Source organism: Pantherophis guttatus, chromosome 4, assembly GCF_059756535.1.
Source record: "Pantherophis guttatus breed Tessera chromosome 4, ASM5975653v1, whole genome shotgun sequence".
NCBI lineage: Eukaryota > Metazoa > Chordata > Lepidosauria > Squamata > Colubridae > Pantherophis > Pantherophis guttatus.
The window spans coordinates 50,877,995-50,902,249 of NC_142066.1; the positions used below are offsets into that span (position 1 = coordinate 50,877,995).

The window sequence follows — 24,255 nt, forward strand, 5'->3', positions numbered from 1 at the left end:
AACTGGTTTAGACAAAATATGCAATGTGGACACAGCAATTGTATCTTGGTAGCATGTTGTGTAAACCTGGTTATAACATTACTATGGAATAAATTAAAATGTCTCCTTTTGCTGTCAGAAAGTATTGGCAGGAAATGTCAACTGAGAGAAAAACTGTCAATGTATATCCATTCACTGATTTATCTGACTTGGAATTGGTCCTATGGTGTACAGACAAATAAATCGAGAGGATAATTTTGTAGACTTCTGTAGAGAATGTGAATGTGTCAATGAAAGATTTATTGTACAGTTGCCTATTCTTGTAAGAGTTTACATAATAATTTGATTAATACATATAGTGCTTTGAATGGTTGTGAGAAATATAATACAGCTGTTTAGAAACTTTTTCCCTTAAAGCATGACACCAGGAAATATAATGCTTTTCAGGATCATGGATAATTTTTGCTTTTCAAACAGCTTAACTTAATAGAGAGAGTTCCTGTGATTTCAAGAAACCTGAAGCAGAGGCTGGATTGTTTCGGTTCTACACCGTACCCCTCCCTTCTCTGGCCACACCTCACTGATAAAATGCCAAAGAAAGAAGTAGAAGAAAAAAGAGGCAAGAGAGAGAGAGAGAGAAAGAAATGAAAGCTTTTACTAGGTCCCTTTTTCAAAGAATGACAACAATTGTATTTGCCGGCTAATCAGGCTTTTCAGAATTGACCAAGAGGAAACAACATAGCTGGTGATGACACAATCCTTGTTGGCATAGCCACTTAACAAGGTAACTCCCACAGGGAAAGGCTTTAAAAGTGCTTCAGGAAGGTTGAGACATTTCTCAGTCAGTGCCGGTGAGTCAAAAAGAAGAGAGGGAGACAGAAGTGCTGGTAGTACAACCAGGTCTTAATTGACATCAGGATGAATTCTAGCCATGGCTTCTACCACTTTTCCTCTGGCTCCCTTGGAGGAGCCACAGGATGCCTTCTCCAGCCTATAGGCGATTGCTACAGAACTTCCAGTTTCCATGGAATAAGCAGCAGCCTTCCCATGCCTGTGTCCTTTGGAAGCCCTATCTGGATAGCTTCTGATGCTGGGACAAGCTGGGGAGCCTTCAGTGGGAGTCAGGGTAACCTCTTCATGGGAGGGAACGAAAAGCGGACCATGCAGGACCTGAATGACCGCTTGGCTTCCTACTTAGAAAAAGTACGATCTTTGGAGGAAGCCAACACACAGCTGGAAGGCTGCATCCGGGAATGGCACCAGAAGAGGTCTCATGGCACCCAGCGGGACTTCAAGGATTACGAACAAAACATCTCAGACATGCACGAGCGGGTAAGTCAGCAGAAATGCCAACTGTTCTATTTTCTTCTCCAAATGATTGATTCAACCTAGCTGGATGAATTAGAAACCGCTGGAATATTGCAGCCAAGCCATTAATTTTTGTTGAAGTCATGTTAATAAAATAAAATATTGCACACACAAAAAAGGTGTGGGTTCAGAGAAGAGCAAAAGTTGAAGAAGCCTTAATATAATTATTTTAAAATGTAAGCACAGACTGAAATCTATTCGTCTAATTATTATTTTTCCTGGAAACAGAAAGATGTTTACCTTTCCATGTACTATTCTACATGTGGATGTTAGGCTCTGGGGCAGCAATCTGAAAAGCACATTCATATTTATCTTTTATCTAGTATTTAATTGCAGCATTTAGTTTTACATACCTTTTCTAAAAATAACAATGGGAAGAAAGAAAGAAAAAACACTTGCATTCCTCGCATTGCAAAATATTTACTGAATTTTAAATAGAAGATATTGCCATTTTTTTTCTTTAAGTTTTTGATATAGAATGTACCTATTTTAAAACATAATCATGAGGTGACCCATTCGTATCATGGTTTAGAGCATAGACTTCCTTAACAAATATTGAGATTAGATTTATGAATGAATTCTAAATCCTTGTTAAAATCAGTTAATGGAACAGCCACTGTCCTTTAGATGTGTTATACTAGAAGGATTCTGTAAACACATAAAAGGAATGAAGCCATGCAGATTGCCTCTGCTGCTCCCTTATCCTCAAGATACACTGAATGGAGGAAACCTCAGGTGGGTTTATTTTCATTGTTATTCCTTTGTATTTAATCACTTAAATATGAGCCAGCTGTCAAAAAAGCCAATGCAGTCTAGGCTGCATTAACAGAGGGATAGAATCAAGATCATGTGAAGTATATAATCAGGAACACTGATAAAGTGGAGTTCCATTATGTAGAGAGTTTTGCTTGGGTTTAGGTCAGGGATGGCTAGGCACATGTTTTGGCCCCTGACACTGGTATCAGTTAATAGGTCAGAGTGTAAATGTAGACATACAGGTATGCAGTCAAACAAATCTTATGATCATAGAACAACATAAGTAAGGTGAGATTACAAACAATTTGTAAAGAACCAAAAAAATATTAAAATAAAAGTTACACAAAAATTAAAAAGCTTATTTTTTAATTAAAACACACACACACACACACACAAATACATACACACACACACACACACACAGAGAGAGAGAGAGAGAGAGAGAGAGAGAGAGAGAGAGAGAGAGAGAGAGAGAATGTTTTAATTAATAATGTACACATTTGCCCAGTTCATAAACATGAACTCCAGGCAACATACAACCATAAACCAAGTCAAAACATCCAACAATGAGAAAAAAGTCAATAAAAGTAAATCACTGAATAAGGGCATGAAGTTTTGTTTTCTTTGTTATCTATTTGCATTTTTATACCAGTTTTATATCTTTGATAGTTAAATGACTAAATCAATGAAAATCATTCTTCAGCACCAGAGGCATAAGCACCAACACTCAAGGATGAGACAACTAATTTCCCAACAGAAGGGACATTTGGGGCTTCAAAGTCTTTTTGAAGGTTAACAAGGTCAGGGATAAAATCTCAGCATGTACTCGTCCATTGATTTTTTTCTAATCCCATTTCCTCCTAGGACTTTTAAATAGGACTACTGTGAGAAAAAGAAAGATGGACCACTTCCCAAATTAGGGATTTGAAGCAGATTCCCTGAGATTATGGGAAAAATCCATAAGTCCCCCCTTTGAAGATTGCTTGTTTCCCACTGTAAAAAAAAAACTAATGATTTTAAACAACATAAACCATAAGTAAGGGTTTGTTTTCTACTGGTCAGCTAATTATGCTGATTTGTTGATTAGAAGCAAAGGCAGGTGAGGCTGTGGGACTTTTATGACTGAGGACATATGACACATGTACCTCATTTCCTGTCTTTTGCCTTATTCATAATACAAATAGAAACCCACTGCAGATCTCTTCACTCAGTGTAAATGTTTGTGAAAACTGTGATGGAATACATGCAGCCACATCTAAATACACATAATGCCTCAATAGTCTTGAGCAAACAACCTGTATGATAAACAATAGTGAAACATTCCACGAAAATTAAAAAAGCAATCCAGTGGATGAAATGTATTGCATTGGAAATGATCTTGCTCAATTCATTATATTAACAAGCTGTGTGAGAAAACACAGGAAAAAAAATGATTCTTTAAATTATTACTGGAAAGTTCAGCATTGTTTTACAGGTCTCACCACAATGCAGGCATAATTATTAGCTGCATCAGGTGCCAGATGCCAGAGTGAACAGGAAGTGCAGATGATGGTTGGAGGGCAGAGGAGTAAGTGTTGATGCTCTGCACCCATGAACTAATTAGTGACTCTATGGTGAAGAGGAAAAATCTTAGTCCATCACTATAGTTGACATAACACATAACTGCAGTTCTGAGCAGCTTTAATATGCAGGAGGTCCATCTTGTCTTTTGCTCAAAGATGTTGCAATGCATGTTAAAAAAAAAAGAGCAGGGAGGATTTTATTTTATATGGCTGCAACATTTTTTACATTCCCTTTGTAGACATCCCTACCTTTGCCTCAGTTTATTTATTCGTTTGCACTATTCTTGCCTCTTGTTCTGAATACAGCACAAACATACATCTGAAGCAAATTGCTGCATACTTTGAAACTGAATGTTCAGTTCAGTTATTATTTAAATATATATATATATTCCTTCTTCTAACTAAATGCCAGTGTGAAATTGCCAGAACTTCTAACTATTGCTAGCTGTTGTATCTTCACTTATCTCCAAACTCTGGTCCAATAGTTATCTGTATTAGGGATGTTAGGGATAGAAAGACATTTCATCATGTGAGTGCCAACCTAATTTGAATGGTAACCTATTAATAAAAATGAATAATTTCTTCTGTAATAACAGTCAAAGGATTTCCATTATTATTCGCCCATGTTATTATTGCTTCTTCTTATTCACTGATTCTGGGATATCCTTTTTCTTTTTTAGTAATCGTTCATCTGCCATTTATCACTGTTGTCTCTCTTTGCTTTAGGGCTGATCTGTCTCTGTTTTCATATGCATATATATGATGTGTCTGTTCTCAACATACTGCTTCTTTGTAATGGGGAAACAGCTTTAAAAAAAACATGGCTAAAATGAAGTGTTTAAGATGCAAGGACTTTCATACACCCTTTAATTCACTCAGCATTAGGGCAAGAAGAAATGAGGTTGGATTACCCTATAACACCCACCAACATAATTCATGCTTCCTGGATCTAGATGCAGACTAGAACAAAGCTGGGGGATTTATTTTAATTTTTTTTAAAAAAATCCATGTTTTCTTAAACATTGAGATTTATTTCTTTAGCAAATGAGTTAAAACAATTGGAAGAGTGCAGTACAAAAATACAATGCTTTCAACATTAAGAAAAGGATGTGCAAATTTGTATCTTGGGGGGAGCACATGAAAACACATTCAAATGATTTTTCACACTTCGCTAAAACCATCTGTAACTTCTGTGGATATGAACTTTACGCCAAAGAAACGAGAACCTTAGCAAAACTGAAACTGACAGAACTGTTTAATCTTATGTGACAGGAGTTTTGAAAAATCTCATCAGACTTTGCGGAGATTGTGGGCAGACAAGCATGTAGTAAGGATTTGGTGGGGGGCAATTTTTTAATGTGCTATATAATTTGTTCTTAATATTTTTGTTACATGGAACTAAGGAAATTGTAACAAACTGGTAAGAGGATTATTTTTGAAAATGTTTTCAAATGCCTTTCTTAACAAAGGAAAATGGTATTCCCAAAATGGATATTTAAGAGGCAAATGGAGTCTAATTATAGCAATCAGATACAGGAACATTTCCTGCAAACATTTGACATCCTTATAATTAAAAAGTAGTCCTTGTTCTCACAAAAAATGATAGGGAACATATATATCCTTATATCCTCACATATCTCCAAGCTCAGGTCTAATAATAAGACTTGTAGTAAAACTTTTTTCAGCTAGGTAATAATCTCTATAATCAATTAGAATAATGACTTTTAACTTCACTTTATTGTGTCTGAAGAGTTGGTCTTTGCATAAAATTGCAGTTTAGTAATGAGGAGTAGAGAGGCAAAACAGAAGTCATTTGAAAAAACTTTGAAACATGAATTTTAGCAACGTTGCACCCAGGGCTACATAAATCCAACTGCACAGTGATATCCCCTTACCCTTTTATTTTATTTTATGGGATTAGAACTCGATAGGAAAAATAGTGCCCATACATACCAAAACAATGTGGGTATCTCTTGTGGCAACATTGTCAACATAATTTTCAAAAATCTCTTGGGTTTCCAATTGATCCCATTGATATTCATAAAATTCAAACAACTCAGTGCTTTATCTGGAAAAGTGCTGATGTGCTGAAAAAAGTCAAGACTATGGCAAGAATAAAGCTAGTGAGGATGGTGGAAAACAATTCTTTACTGTCTGATAAACGGAAGTTTTTGAATAGCTATACTAATCTTGGCTAAATTTTTTAGTGTGTCCATTGGTTCAAAAAGGTTGCCTAATAGTGGATTGGAGTGATATGACTCTGATCTCAAAAAAGAGGGCTGGACATTATTTCATCTTCACGTTGGACAACACTAGAATAATTTTCAGGACACAGCAAACGCATCCAGTGTCAAGGGTCGGAACCAAGGAAAGAAACATTTCCAGCTGTAAATCTCCCTTTCTTGACATTCCTTGCTTAGTCTTTATTTTGCCTTCAAATGACTCTGGTTTTGACCCATCTACTTGCATTGTTAGATGGAGTCCTCTCTGGCCCATGATAAAAGGCAAAATAATAAGCCACACAGTTATAAATGATGACTGTTTTTCTGTAGCAGAAGGAAAGAGAAGAGGATGATCAGCAACAAGATGCACAGAATAAGTTTCAGTGGCAATGGTTGGAAAAACTGAAAGACTAGGTTAGGCCTGTCATGAGAATCTATACGATTGCTAAGAGTGAAAAATGACTGGATGGCGCATAAATAATTAATAATGTAGTTATCAATTAATTAATTCATTAATTATGTAGGTGTGCTTTGTGGCTTCTGTACACACCTGCAAACCAAACTATGCATGTATCTGATGCAGAAGTTCTCAAAAATTAGTTTGCCTTTAATCCAGTCTTACCACTCTTTCTGTCATGCTTTGGACATCCTAATTGTAAAAACTCCTCTTTGTCTTATTATAAACTCAATCATACTACTTAAATAGGATAGCAGTTTCTGTCTTTCCTTGACTGAATGTCAATATAGACCTTTCCTGTTTGGTTACCACAATGAATTTCCTGGAGGAAATACTAAGAAACAATTCCAGAAAATTAGGTACTCACACCCAAGACTTAGTCTTACATCTGCTGATATGACAGGTGCAAGAAACAATTACACATCCAACTTTTCACTAGCATATTTGTGTTTGGTAGTGCTGTGGATAGATTCTGTGATATGACAATATATGGTACCTTCTTCTACTGTGATTCTGGGAAGGGAATCTGAATTAATGGATAAACAGTCCATCACAAACACACTAATGGAAGTAAGGAATTTAATTCATCCAGGATAGTGTTCTGTGAATCAAGATTTCCATTTTAGTGAGTCACTTTGGCTTAAGAAGATATTCACCTTTCAATATACCCTTGGAGGGATTTTCAGCTTCCTCTGGCACATCACAGAGGATTTACATAATAGGTGTTTGGCAAGATATTGTCTCAACATCACTCTAAACCACCCATAATCATAACACCACCCAATTTCCTTTTGACGTGATTCACAATGAGTTTTGTTTCCGTCTGGGTATCTGAAAGAAGTTTCCCCAGGTCAAAATGGTTAATGACCCTGTCAGTCAGGGGAATGAGAAGAGCAAGAGGAAAGACCCCTAAAATCCTTGGCTTTGTTTAATTCCACTGGAGATATTCCCTAAGCAGATTTGTTGTTGTTGTTGTTGTTGTTGTTGTGGCAATATGTGTGGTATTAGGATGAGAAAAAGATAAAAGAGGTGAAGTGAGCCTTTAACGTAATTTGTATGTATGTCAGTGTAGCAAACATAAGAACTTGACATTCAGTTTAAGGAATTTTATCTAATACGATTTGCTATATGCCGTGCTGCCAAAAAAAATTAGATGCTTCCTCAACCTGGAATCCAAAAAATATAGGTTTGAAGGTTACAGTTGCTACCCCTTTTATTCATAGTATATCAGTTTTTAATGAAATATTACTATTCATATTTCTGAACCAATACTGATCATTAGGGGCTCCTATATTGAGATTTATCTTGCCTATCTAAAAAAGTATATTTCTTGTTTGATGAATGTATTTCTTTCAAATCTCTGGTCTTTTGGGAATGCTTTCAGTCAAGGGTAACTTCTGTTCCTACCCATAATTTATATAACTAGAAATTCAAAGCTTTTCCTCTACAAGACATAATATACAATTATTGAAAGCCTTTGGGAATCATTATATTGTAGGGGTTTCTAATACAGCCCCTGTAAGTGGGTGAGATTTACTATTTTGCCAGGAAATAGCAAAGGATAAATTCACAGGATTTTAAAATTAAATTTTTAACACATTTTTTTTTTAAAAGAAGAGAGATTCATAGGACTAAAATCTCAGAAGACCATTAAATGTTATGAAACGTTTATGCCCTCATCTGAAATCTTGCAACGTATTGAGTTTTAAAACTAATAAATCTCCTGATCATCTCCTTTAGGTTATTTAAAAATATTTTTTTCAGTTTCATTGTTATTTTGGAACTCACTCACAGACTACTGGTAGTCAGGAATCTTTGTTATATGTAAATTTGAGACAAGGTATTTTATTAATGAAAATGTCACGACTGTTTCATAGTTATATGTAGCATCACAATGCATTTAATAAGAGAGATGGAGCATATATTGTGACAACAATTGCCCCATTTTGGTACTCTAACTATAACCCTGCAGATGCCTCTACATTGCTGCCACTGCTGTCCCAGTGATCAGTGCTTTAACTGCTTTCCAATAGTCCTGTTGGTTACTGCTGTTGCTTTCAGGATTATGGCTTGACTAAAATTAGAAGGGTAAAATTTTCCTTAATTTTAATTTCCTTAATTAATCTTCTCACCAACAGGCCTAGAGTTCTCCATCTTTCCATCCTTCAAAAAATTCTTCTCAAATCTTGTATCAGTTTCCATTTTAATATGAATTTATCCAGCATATGTTTCACAAATCAGTACACAAATGTGAACTATATTTGAAATATTGCAACCCTATTACAATCAATTATTGGAATCTGTGTAGTTATGCTTCACTATTTGTGCTTTACTGAATTTTGTGACAAAGCTCTTCAGTGGAAAAATAGATTACTGAAAAGCATACGTGAATCACATGCTGGAAAAGTTGGTAATGAATAAAAATATCTTTTAGGGAGTAATATTCATAAAACATGAACATTCTTAACGTCTTAATGTTCATCACATTCCAATCACAACCAAACATTAGCAGTTGCTTGCAAGCTTTCTTTCATCTGTACTTATAGTGGAATATAATATTATGCAATTGTAATTAACATGTTTACCTTGCAATTATAATGAATATTTGACAGCTGGAAGAAGAACATTCACATCTGAAGCCAACCAAAAGCAAAACAAGAGGTGCTGAAAAGCTAATACATCCCAACTTTGCATTTTGAGTTTCAAATTCTAAGTAAGAAATATTTTCTCAATTTTCTTTCATTTTTTTAAAATTAGAAAAATGAGAAAATACTAACATTGATATGGTTATATCAAGCAGTGCACAATCAAATCAACTAAAAACCCAGTGACTACATTGGCACAATGTACAGTTTAATTAATTTTAGCATGTTTATTTTATGGCTAGCCGTATTTGGCACATCCAGTTGGTTTGGTTACGTTTTGGTTCAGTGTATTTGCAAAATCAAGGACTGGGCTAATTCAGTGACTAAATTACCCCACAAATGCATTCCAGAGATGAAAAAGAAAATATAGCTCTCTTAGCCTACCATAACACCAAATCATGAAACTTTTAGTCTACCTCCACAGTGAGATTAATATTTTGTTATTTACAGATTGAGACTGGACGGGTTACCAATGCAGGCCTTGTTCTACAGATTGACAATGCCAAAATGGCAACAGAGGATTTCAGGCTCAAGTAAGTCTTTCCTTGAGCTTCTCGTCTATTCTTGGAAGCAGATGCAGACAAAAATGTAAAACTTGACTCTGATTCTTAATAATCCAAATATGACTAAAAAGATTATGCTTCAAGAGATTGAATTTGATTAAAATCACAGTGGACAGTATACCATCTGTTGTTGGATATTACATTCCAAGAGATAAAAGCCATAGTTAGCCAGCAACTATGCTGCTCTGGAACAAAATCTTGGGTTGAGAGGTACCATAATTGCTTCTCTCTTTGCCTCTTACTCACTAGCAGGTGGGTTTATGGGTGATGAAGATGGATGTTTTGAACTATTGTGCTGCCTCTTCTGGATGCCAGGGGAGATGCCAGGGGAGATGCCAGAGGAGATGTCAGGAATTATATAGGCAACACAAATTGCCTGCTTTTCTCATTTCCTCTTCTCTTAAAACAAGTTAATGACTGCTTGTTTAAGGTGAAACATCATTACAACCATGTTGACAGTATTAAGATGATATATTTGAGAATCATACAACCATAGGTTAGGTTTACACAATATGCTTAGACAAGTCAATTAAAAACATTATGCTTACAATTGCACAACATGCCATTCCTTTTCTTTTTGTTTCTGTTTTGTCCTCTTTTTTTCTGGCTTGGCCTGATATACAAGTACAGCCCTTTTGGTTAATGTATGATTAAATGTACAATGTGAGGCCAGTAATCAAATAAATAGGCTACATAATATAGTCATAAATTTGGAGGAACGTTTGGAGTTATCTAGTCCAATTACCTGTCCATGAAGGTTCTGAAATTCAGGTTATTGTTACATCTTTGAGAAATGAAACCTCCAACCCTGCTCTCTATTTAGAAAAACCCATCATCTCCTAAGAATTTAATTTGTTGTGCCACTAAACAATTTAATAAAATTTGTCTGGGTGTTCAGCCAACTTTTGCTTTTAATACAAAATGTGTCATGGATTACATGCATTCTTCTAGACCCATATTTTGAGTAAAATCCTGTGCCTAGAACATCATCAATTTCTTCAACCAGCTTCTTTAATGGATTTATCAAAAAATTATCTTGCATTTTCCTCAAGCTAATTTCAGTGTGCAAATAGTTAACCCTAATACAATTTAGTTAATTTCAGTGCAATGAAAGTTGTACAAGGTAACACTGTGATGATCTGCCCAGATCAAACTACAGGAACACAAAATTATGTCTTATGCTCACTCAGACATTGACTCCTCTAGTTCAGCACTGCATGGACTAACCTTTCTCTACCTTATGTAGTCCTGTTGTGTTGTACTCTATTGCCATAATTTCCATAATTCCCAATTTATTTGAATGACAAATATTAAACATTTGAAGAACTATCAAAGGCTAATCTATTTTGACTGGCAGTGTTTTCCAGTATATCAAACTGCTGCAGTGTATAATATTAATCTGTCATGAGAAGTGTACTTCACGTTCTATATGAATGGAAGTTTATAATAGCATGACACACAATACCTGTCAGGCTCCTTGGCAGCTACCTACAATGGAAAGTGATTTTTTTTCTAAGTATAGTTCTGAATTTCTCAAAGATCTGTTGAGATAAAAAGAGGTGGGGTTACAAGAATTCCAATAACTGAACTATTTTCAATTTAGAACCAATATATCATCATGTATGTGAAGATGGAGTAATTCTCATTTTCTTTCTATCGGCCTTCCTGAGATCTGGAAGGAGGCTATACCGATAAGAGAGAAAGTATTTATATAACAGTCTCCTGTATCCTTATCAGTCTGGAAAGCAACTCTTACAATACTTTTGAAATCATGATTCTTCTAATGTTCAAAATAAAACAATAATACAGGCAACCTTCTCACCCCACTTTATTCATCAATTTGTCTATTAAATTTGCATTTCAAATTAGAAAGTGATCCTTTGGGACTAACTGTTGCTTTCTGAAAAACAGCAGAGCATTCTAATGTGATTAGCAAGCTTCTCCATAAGTGTGCTTTTCAATAAATGAAAATTATTAATTGAAATTCAGTGAAATATAAATGTCAATATATTTTTAAATGGTGGAAGGTACATGCTTCGGAAACAGAAACAGTAATCATTAGCAAGCTATGATTCTAAAAGTTGTAGATTCAAACCCAAAATCCTTCATTCAACTATATTACTTTTCTCTTTGATTAAGATACGAAGCTGAAAGAGCTCTCCGGCAAAATGTGCAAAATGATGTTGAAAACATCCGTAAGGAGCTAGACAACATGACGATCATAATAACTGACCTGGAAATGGAAATTGAAGCTTTGCGTGAAGATCACATACTCAAAAAAAAAGAACATGAGGCGGTAAGACAAGCTTCTTCTCTTTCTCCGAGCCATGTACGCACCTTACCCAAATCCTGACCCTCTTATTTTCTGTATAGAAACCAATTTTGACAGTTCATGCTTATTTTAATTATAAAGTTAGAATAATAAATGTTGAATAAATCTAGTGAAGTGCATCAGAGGATACTAATGTAAGTTGTTTTGAGGACAGAAGGTTATGATTCAATATAGTTTCTGTTTTATGAATTTTGTCTCTCAAGTCCAAAAAACATCACTGCAGTTTTGGGACTTCTTATAGATCTAAATATATATAGGTTGCCAATGAAATAAAGTGTTTACTTAAAACAGCAAGGATTAGAACCACTTAGTTTTGTAACTCTAACCACATCTGAGCAGACAACTGATTAATATATTTAAATCCTGCCAATCCCAACACTCTGAATTTTCATTGTGCTTATATAAGCCAGCGCAGCATTCCTGTAGTTTGTATAGGCTAAAAGCCTTGATGAATCATGCCAAAGGCCCATCTCACTCAACCTTTTCTTTCCCACACTAGCCAAAGAGACACAAATCTAAAGCGCTTTTCTGTTTAGGTTCCTCAGCAAATGTCCCCAAGATCAGAAATAATCTGAACTCATTAAGGGTTTGTCTAACCTCCTTTTAAACTTAAACTTGTTATCAGCCACCACGGGATATTGGTGCAGAGAATTCCATAGCAGAATCGGCTATTATGAGAATGACTTCCTTTTGTTGGTCGATAATCTTCCACTGATCACTTCCATGGGATATTTGTTGACAGAAAAACATTTAAAATATGACAGAGCAAAGACAAACTTATCCCTATCCATTTTCCCTAAACCACACAGAATTTGGGAGTAAGGAGGGTGCTGTTTTACACATACTGGTTGCTGTTTAAATGTATTACTGCATTTAATTTCCTTTTAACTTGCAAATGATAACCCACTAAAGCTCAGATCACATATGTACACAGTGCTGTTGGCGCTTTCATTCTCAAGAGATCATTGCTGCATATTTCAAAAATGTACTGCAGCTAACTCATACTATTACAAAGTCCTCATCTAAATGCCAGACTTTTAAAATTAATGTCCATGCCTCTTTACTGGGTAGGGAGGAACTATTTCTTCCAAATGGAACAGTTTCTGATATAAACCACCATAGATGAAATACATCAGTTGCCCCATTGAAACTCTAACGCTAAATCCCACAACTAACTTCCAATAGGGAGCACCATGAAAATCAGAAAAGAAGTAAGAGATAGTGTTGCAAGAGCTGATGCTATTTAGTGCTTCAGAAATATTTTTAAAAGATTGTAGTTAGTTCCTCTCATTATGACAGTGCCTCTGAATTTGAGGGCATTCTGAAAACTCACTGATTACAGCTTCATTTCCTGAGGCAGCAGTTGAGGAGATACTGCAATGCTGAGAACTTCACCAAACCAGTTTAGCATGCCTCATAATTAGATTGTTTACATAGTAATTAGGTGTTTTCATCCAGCTGCTCCTTTAGTAATTATATAGAACCTTTACATTTTCTGGATAGAAATATAGATTTTTTGTAAAATGGGCGATCTAAATAGAAGGAATACTTTCAAATTGAGAAGAGGAAGTCTTCCTTCTCCCAAAAAAGAATATTAAAATTCTATTTCAATAAGTATTCAGGACTTCCAAAAGCTGACTTAACTGTGCATCAAGTAATTAACACAACATACTTCTTGGCCAACCCTAGTATTCCTTTCACAAACTGAAATACATCCAGCAGAAAGAAGTATACTCTTGCATCCTACGCTCTCTCTGTTTCAGATCTTCTCATCCACTTGCCTTGCTTGTACAAAGCCTGGCACAGTGACTCTGCATGTAATTGGTATGTGCGTCATCCTAACCATCAAGGCATCTCCAGTTAATGTCTCTTTGTGTGCCAAATCACATACCTTCATGTCATCCCTTCTCTTCAATTTTTTGTCTGACATTTTTGAAACCTCACCCTTGAAAACAAACAGCCTGACTCAGATCCAAATTTAGGTTGTGTAGAATAGATCCATAAAATTAACAGGACAGCTAAATTATCCCTAATTTAGACCTGATTAGTTTCAATAATCTCCTCCAAGGATGACTAACTGAGGAATTCTAGGATTTGAAGAGCAGGCATTTTAAAACTGCTGAGATTGGGAAACATTGCTGTAGAGGTATGTGAATCAGACTTCAAACCCATACTTTAACTAGAAAGAAGAGTCTTGCTTACAAAGAGTCACTGTCTTTTCATTACAGATGCTAGAAAAGGCTTTAATAATAAAGGTAAACAATTACTACAGAGTCTAGTACTCAAAACTACCATATATATATAACAGTCCTCAACTTTAGAATTTATGTGTCTTTAGAATGCCTTTACATTCTAATCAACTAAGTGGTGCATGTTTGCCAGATGAAGATGTGATCATCACTACTCTAACAGGACCTAGTTGACAAAATGATTATGGAAAACTGCAAAAAGGAGTAGGAGTAGGAGTAGGAGGAGAAGGAAGAGGAGGAGGAGGAGGAGGAGGAGGAGAAGGAGAAGGAGGAGGAGGAGAAGAAGGAGAAGGAGAAGGAGGAGGAGGAGGAGAAGAAAAAGAAGAAGGAGAAGGAGAAGGAGAAGGAGAAGGAGAAGGAGAAGAAGAAGACCAACTTGAATGTAGGTTGAATTGATTACAAGAAGACATTTGACTCTGTCGCAACATGCATAATCAGGTGCCTAGAAATAACAAGTTAGTGTAAAACATCAAAAGGTTTGTGCAAAGATCAATGCCACAATAGAAGACAGAGTTGCTGGTTAATGATGAATACATTGGGAGAGGTTAATATCAAGAAAAGAATCTTTCAAGGCTCATTTAGAGTTGCCTACAATTGCCCATAGCTGTTGCCACATACCTATGCTGCAAAGGGGTTGATGGGTAAACAGAATTTGCATATGCTTACAGATGGGCCAATGCCCACACCTCTCAACTCCCATTGTGTAAAGGTGTGCAAAGGTGTGTGCTGTGTGCTGATTGTTGATCAGACTTCTGTGCTTTGCTGTTTGAGGACCCTCTAGCCAGAACATTAAAATTTGCTGACATATAAAAAAACCACCTATGCAATGATCCCCGAATGGCAGACGTATACATTCCCTCATGTGCAGTGCTAAAGAAATCTGCTCAAACCTTCATTCTCACTAATACTGTTGTCATCGCACAGATTACTCTATCAACAATATTGAATAAATCAGGTAATGGCTATCAAAAACATCCTATAGGCTATTCCATCTACTTTATATTAATGATCTGAAACTTTATGGAAAAACACTATCCAAAATAGAATTACTGCTCAACACTGTCCATATATACTGCTAAGATATTGCAATGGAATTTGGACTGGAATGTGTCACCTTCACTATTAATGGGAAAATAGTGAAATAGAAGAAATCAAGATGCCCTATGGAAATGATCAAGAGTCTCAATGATCACAATCATTACAAATACATGGGAATCCTTCAAGCTGGGAACATTAAGCACACTGAAGTTAAGAGAATGTTAGAAGTGAATATATCATGAGAGTGAAGGCCTTGAAGTCCAAATTCAGTGGAGGAATGTCATCAAGGCAATTAATATCTGGGCAATTCCAGTCATTAATACACAGCTGGAATAGTGAACTGGACTCAAACCGAACTAAAACCCTAAATAGGAAAACCAGTAAAATAATGAATCATATCTTTCACCTATGCAGCAACATTGATAGACTCAATTTACCAAGGAGCATAGATGGGCATGGAATGTTGCAAGTAGATCAGACAGTTGAGTAAGAAAAAAGAGCATTGAAGACTAACTGAAGGACAATGAAGAAGGTACACTGAAACTAGTACACCATAAAGGCTTACTGAGCGCTGGAGAGCCAAAATGGCCTACAAGAAAGACCAAATGAAGAATAAAAAGAGACATGATGAGGCAAAGTATTATGAGGGCATGTACACGTCTAATACATTAAAAAAAATAGCAGGGCAAGCAAATAATAAGACTAAGAGCAGTAAGTTGAAGAAAGAGACAGAGGGGCAAATTCTGGCTGCAGAAGATTAAACTTAAGAATTAAATTCATACAAAACCAGAATTGAGAAGACAGTAACAGAAAGCAAATGCCATCTCTGCAAAGATGTTGAAGAAAATAGTGGACCACCTAGCTAATTCTGCAAGTAGACTGTACAGATTGATTACAAATAACAGTATGAAAAAGTAGCAACAATGATGCATTGGAAGGTCTGCAAGAAATACCATTTGCCTGCAAGCAAGAAAGAGTTGGACCACAAAATAGACAAAGTAATAGAAAATAAAGAAGATAAAGTGCTCGGGTACCAATATGCTTTGGTGCAATCCCAAAGCATCTGGAACACCATTTGAATACCATATGTACCAGGAGTGGGTTCTACTTTCCTTTACTACCGGTTCACAATGGGGTTGCGCGCACTTGTGCGCATGCGCAGAAGCTTCCTAAATGATGTCGGGGTCGGTGGGCAGAGCCTCCTGCCAGTTTTACTACCGGTTCTATAGAACTGGTCCGAACCGGGGGCAACCCACCACTGATATGTATTGATAAAATCATCATCCATTGCAAAAGGTAATTTTGCTTGAAACAACTTATATCCTGCAACAATATCTTTAACACTATCAAACATCACCTTGGGAAGGACTTGATATGAGCCAAATTCAGTCTAAATATTTAGCTAACTCTCTAAATATCTCTAAAAACAAGCAGCAAACATTCTACTCACACACATAAGAACAACAAGTCTGAAGCTATAAAAGGCTAAGCAAGTTGCATTTAAATATCTTTTGCAAAATAATTAATCAAAATAGAGATGGTTTAAAACTGATTTCCTTATCTCAATGAGGGGGTATTAGGGAATATGGAAGGAAACATTTCCATCCTTAGTTAAGCCTGAGTCCATTTCTTTCTTCTCAAGCTAAATCTAGTCAACTGGTCAACTTAAAAGACATCTGTGTCTTCCTCAGTCTCAGGTCATCTATCAGAGATCCGGGAGTTTGAGATTTCTGTGTAGTATCTTAGTTGTTCATAGCATTGCACTTTTCTGGATAGAGTCCTGCTGTTATTCTTGGGATCTGTTGGAGTCACTCTCCCAGTTTAGGAATCACAGCCGCAAGTGCTCCTACCACCACTTGGTCTCCTACCCCTTTATATCCTCTCTATTCTTTCTTCAGGCTTTGGTATTTCTCCAGCTTCTTTTTTTTAATTTAATTTGATTTATATGCCGCCCTTCTCCGGAGACTCAGGGCGGCTTACAATGCGTTAAGCAATAGCCTTCATACTTTTGTATATTTATACAAAGTCAGCTTATTGCCCCCACAAACTGGGTCCTCAATTTACCTATCTTAGAAAGGATGGAAGGCTGAGTCAACCTTGAGCCTGGTGAGATTCGAACTTACAGTAATTGCAGATAGCTGGTGTTAATCACAATGCTACAATGCTTGTACTTCTTCCTAGTGTTGCTGTCACTTGGCATTGCTACATCTATCAACATTGCTATCTTCTGGTCCTTGTCTACTACCACAGTGTCTACTTGATTGGCCAGTACCAGCCTATCCATCTGGACTTGAAAATCTCACAGGATCTTAGCCCTGTTATCCTCCACAGCCTTCTGTAGAAACTCCCATCTGGACTTGGGATGGTCTAACCCATACATTGTCAAGTGTATCCCATTCTTGTCTATATCTTATACCACCACTACATGTTGGACTGCCTCTGAGATCTCTCTGCACGGTCTACACTTTGGACCTTGTCTAGTATGGTATACTCCTGCTTCAATGTGATCTAGTGCTTAGTGACTACTTTGTGCTGCTATGTTCAGTGCCTCAATGATGTTTTTTAGTCCCACTGTTTTCAGCCACTGGTATATTACATACATATATATATACATATACATACATACATACATACATATATATATATATATATATATATATATATACATATACATACATACATGCATGCATACATACATACATACATACATACATACATACATATATATATATATATATATATATATATATATATATATATATATATTTTAGTTATTTTATTCGTAGGTTTATATGTGCATTATTGTTCTAGCCAGGGTTTTTCCTACGTAAATCAAGATATTTGTATTGCCATAGTTGGGTGACATCTCAAATCACCACTTTCCAGGCTTTATCAGACATTTTGTGTTGTCTGCTGTTGTCTCCCTTAAGTCTCACAGCAGACAACACAAAATGTCTGATAAAGCCTGGAAAGTGGTGATTTGAGATGTCACCCAACTATGGCAATATAAACATCTTGATTTACGTAGGAAAAACCCTGGAGATAGATAGATAGATAGATAGATAGATAGATAGATAGATAGATAGATAGATAGATATACAGACAGAGATAGATAGATAGATAGATAGATAGATAGATAGATAGATAGATAGATAGATATACACACATACACACACACACACACACACACACACACATATATATAAGTCTTGTGTCACTTTTAAATGAAGATCAGAATCCTGTTTAACCAGCTAGAGATCTGGAATAGTGTGTAGTGATCTTTCTCCAGGCTAATATCCTGGATTTACTTAATTACTTTTTAATAGGCAGAAGTATAATCCAGAGACATAGCTGTGAGTTTATGCTGAACCACCCTGGCTCAAAAATCATCTGTCTCTTTACTGTCATCCTCACTGTTTATTTGCCAGCCTATAAAAGAAAGTTTTCCATGCTTAATTTTATTAATTGTACCTTATTCGCTCCTTGGGAAGCCTTTGTGTTTTACTGAGATGGGACAGTGTATTCCAGGAAGCAGGTGGTAATGGCTAACACAGACAGTAGATCATTGAGTCATATAATCTCAACATTCTAATTTTGAAAGAAAATTTCGCATTGGTCTTCCTCTTAATTCATATTATGGATTGCAGATAAGATTCATCTTAAAACTTTGGAAAAACCATAGAAAGAGAAATAAAGTTGGAGAAACGCTTCCTATTAATTGATGTTTGAAGTAGTGCAACCTTCTCCAAGTTGGTGCCTTCTTAGAACACCAGAATTACAATACCAAAATTCCTGACAATAGAAACCCGCAAGAATTTCTAGAGTTTACACAGGCTTTTCTTGTATCATTGAGTACGGTGCTCCAGTATTCATAAAGAAGCAGGTCATTATAATATACTTACTTAGGCCCCTCTAAGGAACAAGTTTCAGTTAAACCACAGTATTGTTACAACATTTCAGACCCTGAAATTGATTAATCTCTGGCAGAATATAAATCAGCAAGACAAACTGGAAGAGGCAAGCATGCCATATCCTTGAGATCTTCCAAGTTTCCACCAATAAACTGTTTATCATGCCAATATAACCTGGAGCATGCCTGCAACTATATATTTTTCTCTAAAGGAAAAATATTATTTGACCTTAAAAAGAAACTGTGTGTTAAGATTGGCACAAAGCATATTTCTATCTTTTTAATTAAGACAGTTACCAGGGTTGCGTTTTAAGTTCTTAAAGTTTTTGCCCTCACACTCCCTTTAGTATAATCTCAAATGTATACATCTCCCCTAAAATCCAAAACTAAAATGAACAGATAAACAATTTTGGAAAAGGTGGATTTATTATAGAAATGTACAACTAAAATAGAGGTAGCCCTAGACTTTTCATCATAAGTTAGCCCGGAGTTACAGTCGTAAGTCATTCTGTTGTTAAATGGAGCATCATGCGCCTGATTTTATGACCTTTCTTATGATGGTGAAGTGAACATGGCATTCATAAAGCAAATGTGATTGTAAAGTGAATGTATGGTCATAAAGTGAATGCAGATATTTGAAAAGCAAATGTGGCAGTTGTAAAGCAAATCTATTGTCTGCAATAGGTTGTTGTTGTTTTTTTGTCAGAAACCAGAAGTAAGCACTGGTTTCTGGCAAAAAGATATTGTAAATCACAGTCATGTGACCAGAGGACACCGCAATGCCCATAAATGTGGGCAAGTTGCAAGTACTGTAATCATGTGACTGCAGAGGAGGCAGCCATTGCAACTTTGAATCTGAGGCATAAGTTGTGGGGAGGTCTGTTGTAACTTCAGATGGTTACTAAGTGACTGATCGTAAGTGGACTATCTATATTCTTTGTACATCCTCTGGACTCTGTTGCACCTCCAGAAGAGAGATACAGCTCACAGTGTGGGAAACCTTACTCCAGAGTACATGAACACAAATAATTAGAGTGACAATTACAAAAGAAGGAATCCTGGTGAGGTTAAATGCACCAATCAGAAAAGAATGGAGGTAGGATAGATCACAATGCAAATCTAGGATATAGCAGATGTGAGAAAAAGAAGCATCTTCCGTTAAGAGTTGGAAAAAATAAACTTCTGATATCACAAAATCTTTTTATAAATATGCAATGTTTGAAGCCTCCCTCCAGTTGTCTCCCTCCATTATTTGCTGTTTGCCTCAGATAGCAGAATACTTTTATTATACATATTTTGAAAAGGTTTTGCTGAGGTTTTTCTTCATTTTTTCATACACAGAATATGCAGGCACATGGCGCATCCAAAGACTTTAAAGTGAATGTGAAGGTGAACAAAACTCCACAAGAAGATTTGTCCAAGATCCTGGCAGGGATAAGAGCGGATTATGAAGCTATAATTGAAAAAAACCGCCAAAGTCTTGATTCTTGGTTCCAACAACAGGTATCCTTTCAGAAAACAAGATGGAGAAATTATGTAGGATTATAACTTTGATACTGTAGTTCTCTACAAGAGGAGTGGTCTCAAGGAACAAAGGTTTCACACCCATTTGAAATGTACAAACAAGATGTCTGATAATATATGTAGAATTAAGAAACACCACTTCTTGATCTAAAAGAAAGCCTTCTCACATGACATCTGATCTTCCTAACATTTAATGCTTCCTCTATATCCTAACACTAGCAAGTATCAATATGCCGATGTCCAATTTTCATATATTCCATGTGTATATTGCGTAAAGACTATTATATTACTGAGAAATTATTCTGCCTTTTAACTACTAAGTTCTTCTTGAGATTGTTGAAAGACATCTTGTTTTCAAGATTTATTAAAAAAAAGATTTGAGGCAAATTTCTCATGGATGGAATATGTATACCACTAAAATTATTCCCAGAGCTGTACAAACCATTTCTGTGGCAGTTGGCAACTCTCTGAATTCTCACATTTTCATTTAAAAGAAGACATCTTGTAAGAACTCCTGTGATGAATCTGGCTAACCAAAAGGTATTCATCTCTAAAAGAAGATAACTATACCCCATTAATTAATAAATTAAAACAAGATTTGGATAGATGGAAAAGGATTAAATTGTCACTTATAGGCAAAATTGCGGCAATTAAGATGAACATCCTCCCCAAGATTCTATTTCTGTACCAAAATTTACCAGTGATCTTAGAGAAAAAATTTTTTTTAGAATTAAATAAGAATATTAGGGAATTTGTTTGGGAGGGGAAAAAATCGAGGATTTCACTCAAAATCTTACAGGAAAAAAGGAATGTGGGAGGATTTGGACTCCCGAATTGGGAAACGTATTACAGAGCAGCAAAACTGATATGGATAAGAGAATGGATCACTTTGGAGAACAAGAGAATCCTAACACTAGAAGGCCATGACCTACAGAGAGGGTGGCATGCGTATCTATGGGACAAAGACAAGAAAAAGAAAACCTACTTTCATAGGCATAAAATCAGGGACTCCCTAATACAAACGTGGGCGGGGATTAGGCAGAGATATTACTCAAAAGTCCCAAATTGGCTCTCTATGGCAGAGGCATTGATTTACCCCAACAGGTGGGGAATGGAGAAACTGTGTAGATTCAAAGATATCGTCGACGGAGGGGGAAACCTTAAATCAAATGATACCTTGAGAGACCAAGGTATAACCTTAGATTGGTGGACTTACCTGCAAATAAAATCAAGATACCAGAAAGATAAGGATGAGTATGGCTTAGAATTAGGAAACAACGGATTAGACAAAATTTTGATGGGACCAGGGAAAAAAGCGTTGGCCAAGCTATATAATTACTTATTAGATGAAGACAGAGATGAGGTTACAATCAGAAACCAATTGAGAGCATGGGTGAGTAACATTGGGCACAGTTTGAATTTTAATGAATGGGAAGAGGCCTGGAATAAAAACTATAAATTAACTAGAGCAGCCACATACAAAGAAAATCATTATAAAATGCTCCATAGGTGGCATTTAGCACCCGCAAGATTAGCAAAGATGTTCCCCAATGTGCACCCAAATTGTTGGAAATGTGGCCATGGTCAGGGCACCTTCTTTCATATGTGGTGGACATGCCCCGAAGCAAAAAGATACTGGAGCAAAATTCGGAGATGGTTGAAAGACATAATTAAAGAAGAAATCGATTTGATTCCAGAAATATTTCTCCTGGGAATGGTAAAGAAAGGGTATGGAAAGGAAAAGGTCCACCTCCTAATACACATAACTACAGCTGCCAGACTGGCGTACGCTCAATACTGGAAAAAGAAAGACCCACCACCAGACGACCTTATAATCAACAAAATACTAGAGTGTGCAGAGATAAGTAAATTAACACACGAGATAAATGATGATGAAAATTCAGATTATGATACGGTGTGGGGAAGATGGTACGAATGGATAAATGATAGAATTAAGGAAGGAGTGAAAGGTACAGAAATTAATTAGAAATGTATAATATAAATGAAACCAGATATTCTTTCAGGTAAATATGTATAAACACTGCGAATCCGATGTCAAACAGAATTGTTATTATATTTTATTTGTGTAAAAAAAAAACCAATAAAGTGTATAAAAAAAAAAAAAAGAACTCCTGTGATGGAGTTTCTCAATAGGAGTGCTGCCATCACTCATAGCATAGAAATTATACACTCAGTGTCTTGCTATAAAACTGTGTGCAGAATTCTATTTTTGGCTAGGTTTAAATAATTCCTTCATTTACTTTTTTTTATGTTCACACAGATCGGAAATGAATCTTTAGAGGGGCAAAACAACCAGGAAGAACTACAAAACACCCAGAAAGAAATCTGTGAGCTGAATCGCACACTGCAAACCCTGGAAATTGATTTCCAGACAGAACTAAATAAGGTGATACCCTTAGACAGGATTATTCTTTTCTAATCTTCTAATTCAAACATGATGTCTACCAGACAGAGAGTACAACTCTCAAAATATTTGTCCATAGTGGCCATTATGGAAGTTGTAATACAGTATGTCTGAAAACACCACTTTGGTAAACATCGTTATAAACTTAATCTGTCCATCCATATTGTACTTTGGTTTTCTATAAAGCATTTATGGTTTGATTTTCCTGGGAATCTGTAGATGGAGGGGAAAGAGCAGATATTTTTCAATCAAATGCATTACTGTTTCCGGGTGGATCCATATGAATGCCTTCAGTTGGATCATTTATATCCAGATGGTATGCCCTTTTTTCCTTTAATTGCAAGGCAAATAAAAACAGATTTGCAAAATCAGATCAAAGACCATCAAACAGTTTACAGCCAGCAGATGCCTTTAGAAGTTCAGAAATAAGACATGCAAATGTAAGCCTTCCTATATTTGTCTCAGCATTTGATATAAACAAATGCATAGCCTATGAACATGGACAGCCAATATAGTATAGTGACTAGATCTATCCTTAGCTGCCATGGCAGTTCACTTGATGACTTTGGCTGGTCATTCTCTCTCAGTCCAACCTACTATTTTGTTACTACTATACCTGCTATAGATTGTTACTATAGGGAAAAAAGGGGGGGGCAGGAGGGAGAGCTATATATGCCCTACTGAACGTAAGGAAGAATATCAGTATAGTAAATAAATAAATAAAATAGCATTGTCACTTGACAATTCTGGTGAGATGGGCAGTCGAATAAATTTTTTTTTATTTTATTTTTTTATTATTAAATTTGTATACCGCCCTACTCCCGAAGGACTCAGGGCGGTGAACAGCCATAAAATAAAACATGTAAATACAAAATTTAAAATAGAGATAAAACTAATTAAATAAATTTGGCTGAGACATTTTAAAACCCCAATAAATTAAAACCAAATTTAAAATTCCATTTAAAAGAGGAAAAGTTTAGGTCAGGCCAGCTTGATGGAATAAAAACGTCTTAAGTGCGCGACGGAAGGTACGCAGATCCGGAATCCTCCGTATCTCCGGGGGGAGCTCGTTCCAGATCGTAGGTGCCCCCACAGAGAAGGCTCTCCCCCTGGGGGCCGCCAGTCGACATTGTTTGGCCGACGGCACCCGGAGGAGCCCCTCTCTATGGGAGCGTACTGGTCGGTGGGAGGCTATTGGTGGCAGCAGGCGGTCCCGTAAATAGCC

General features: G+C 36.2%; 1 protein-coding gene across 1 annotated transcript in view; it reads left to right on the forward strand.

Annotated features, from left to right (window-relative positions):
* The first annotated feature begins 370 nt into the window (after positions 1 to 370).
* LOC117664633 (keratin, type I cytoskeletal 23-like) overlaps positions 371 to 24,255 on the forward strand; it is a 31,345-nt gene continuing 7,460 nt past the window's right edge. Inside the window, exons 1-5 of the mRNA XM_034415747.3 lie at positions 371 to 1,311; positions 9,440 to 9,522; positions 11,692 to 11,848; positions 20,423 to 20,584; positions 22,887 to 23,012. Coding sequence (XP_034271638.1) covers positions 898 to 1,311; positions 9,440 to 9,522; positions 11,692 to 11,848; positions 20,423 to 20,584; positions 22,887 to 23,012 — 942 coding nt within the window. The 5' untranslated portion in view covers positions 371 to 897. The remainder of the gene's footprint in view (positions 1,312 to 9,439; positions 9,523 to 11,691; positions 11,849 to 20,422; positions 20,585 to 22,886; positions 23,013 to 24,255) is intronic.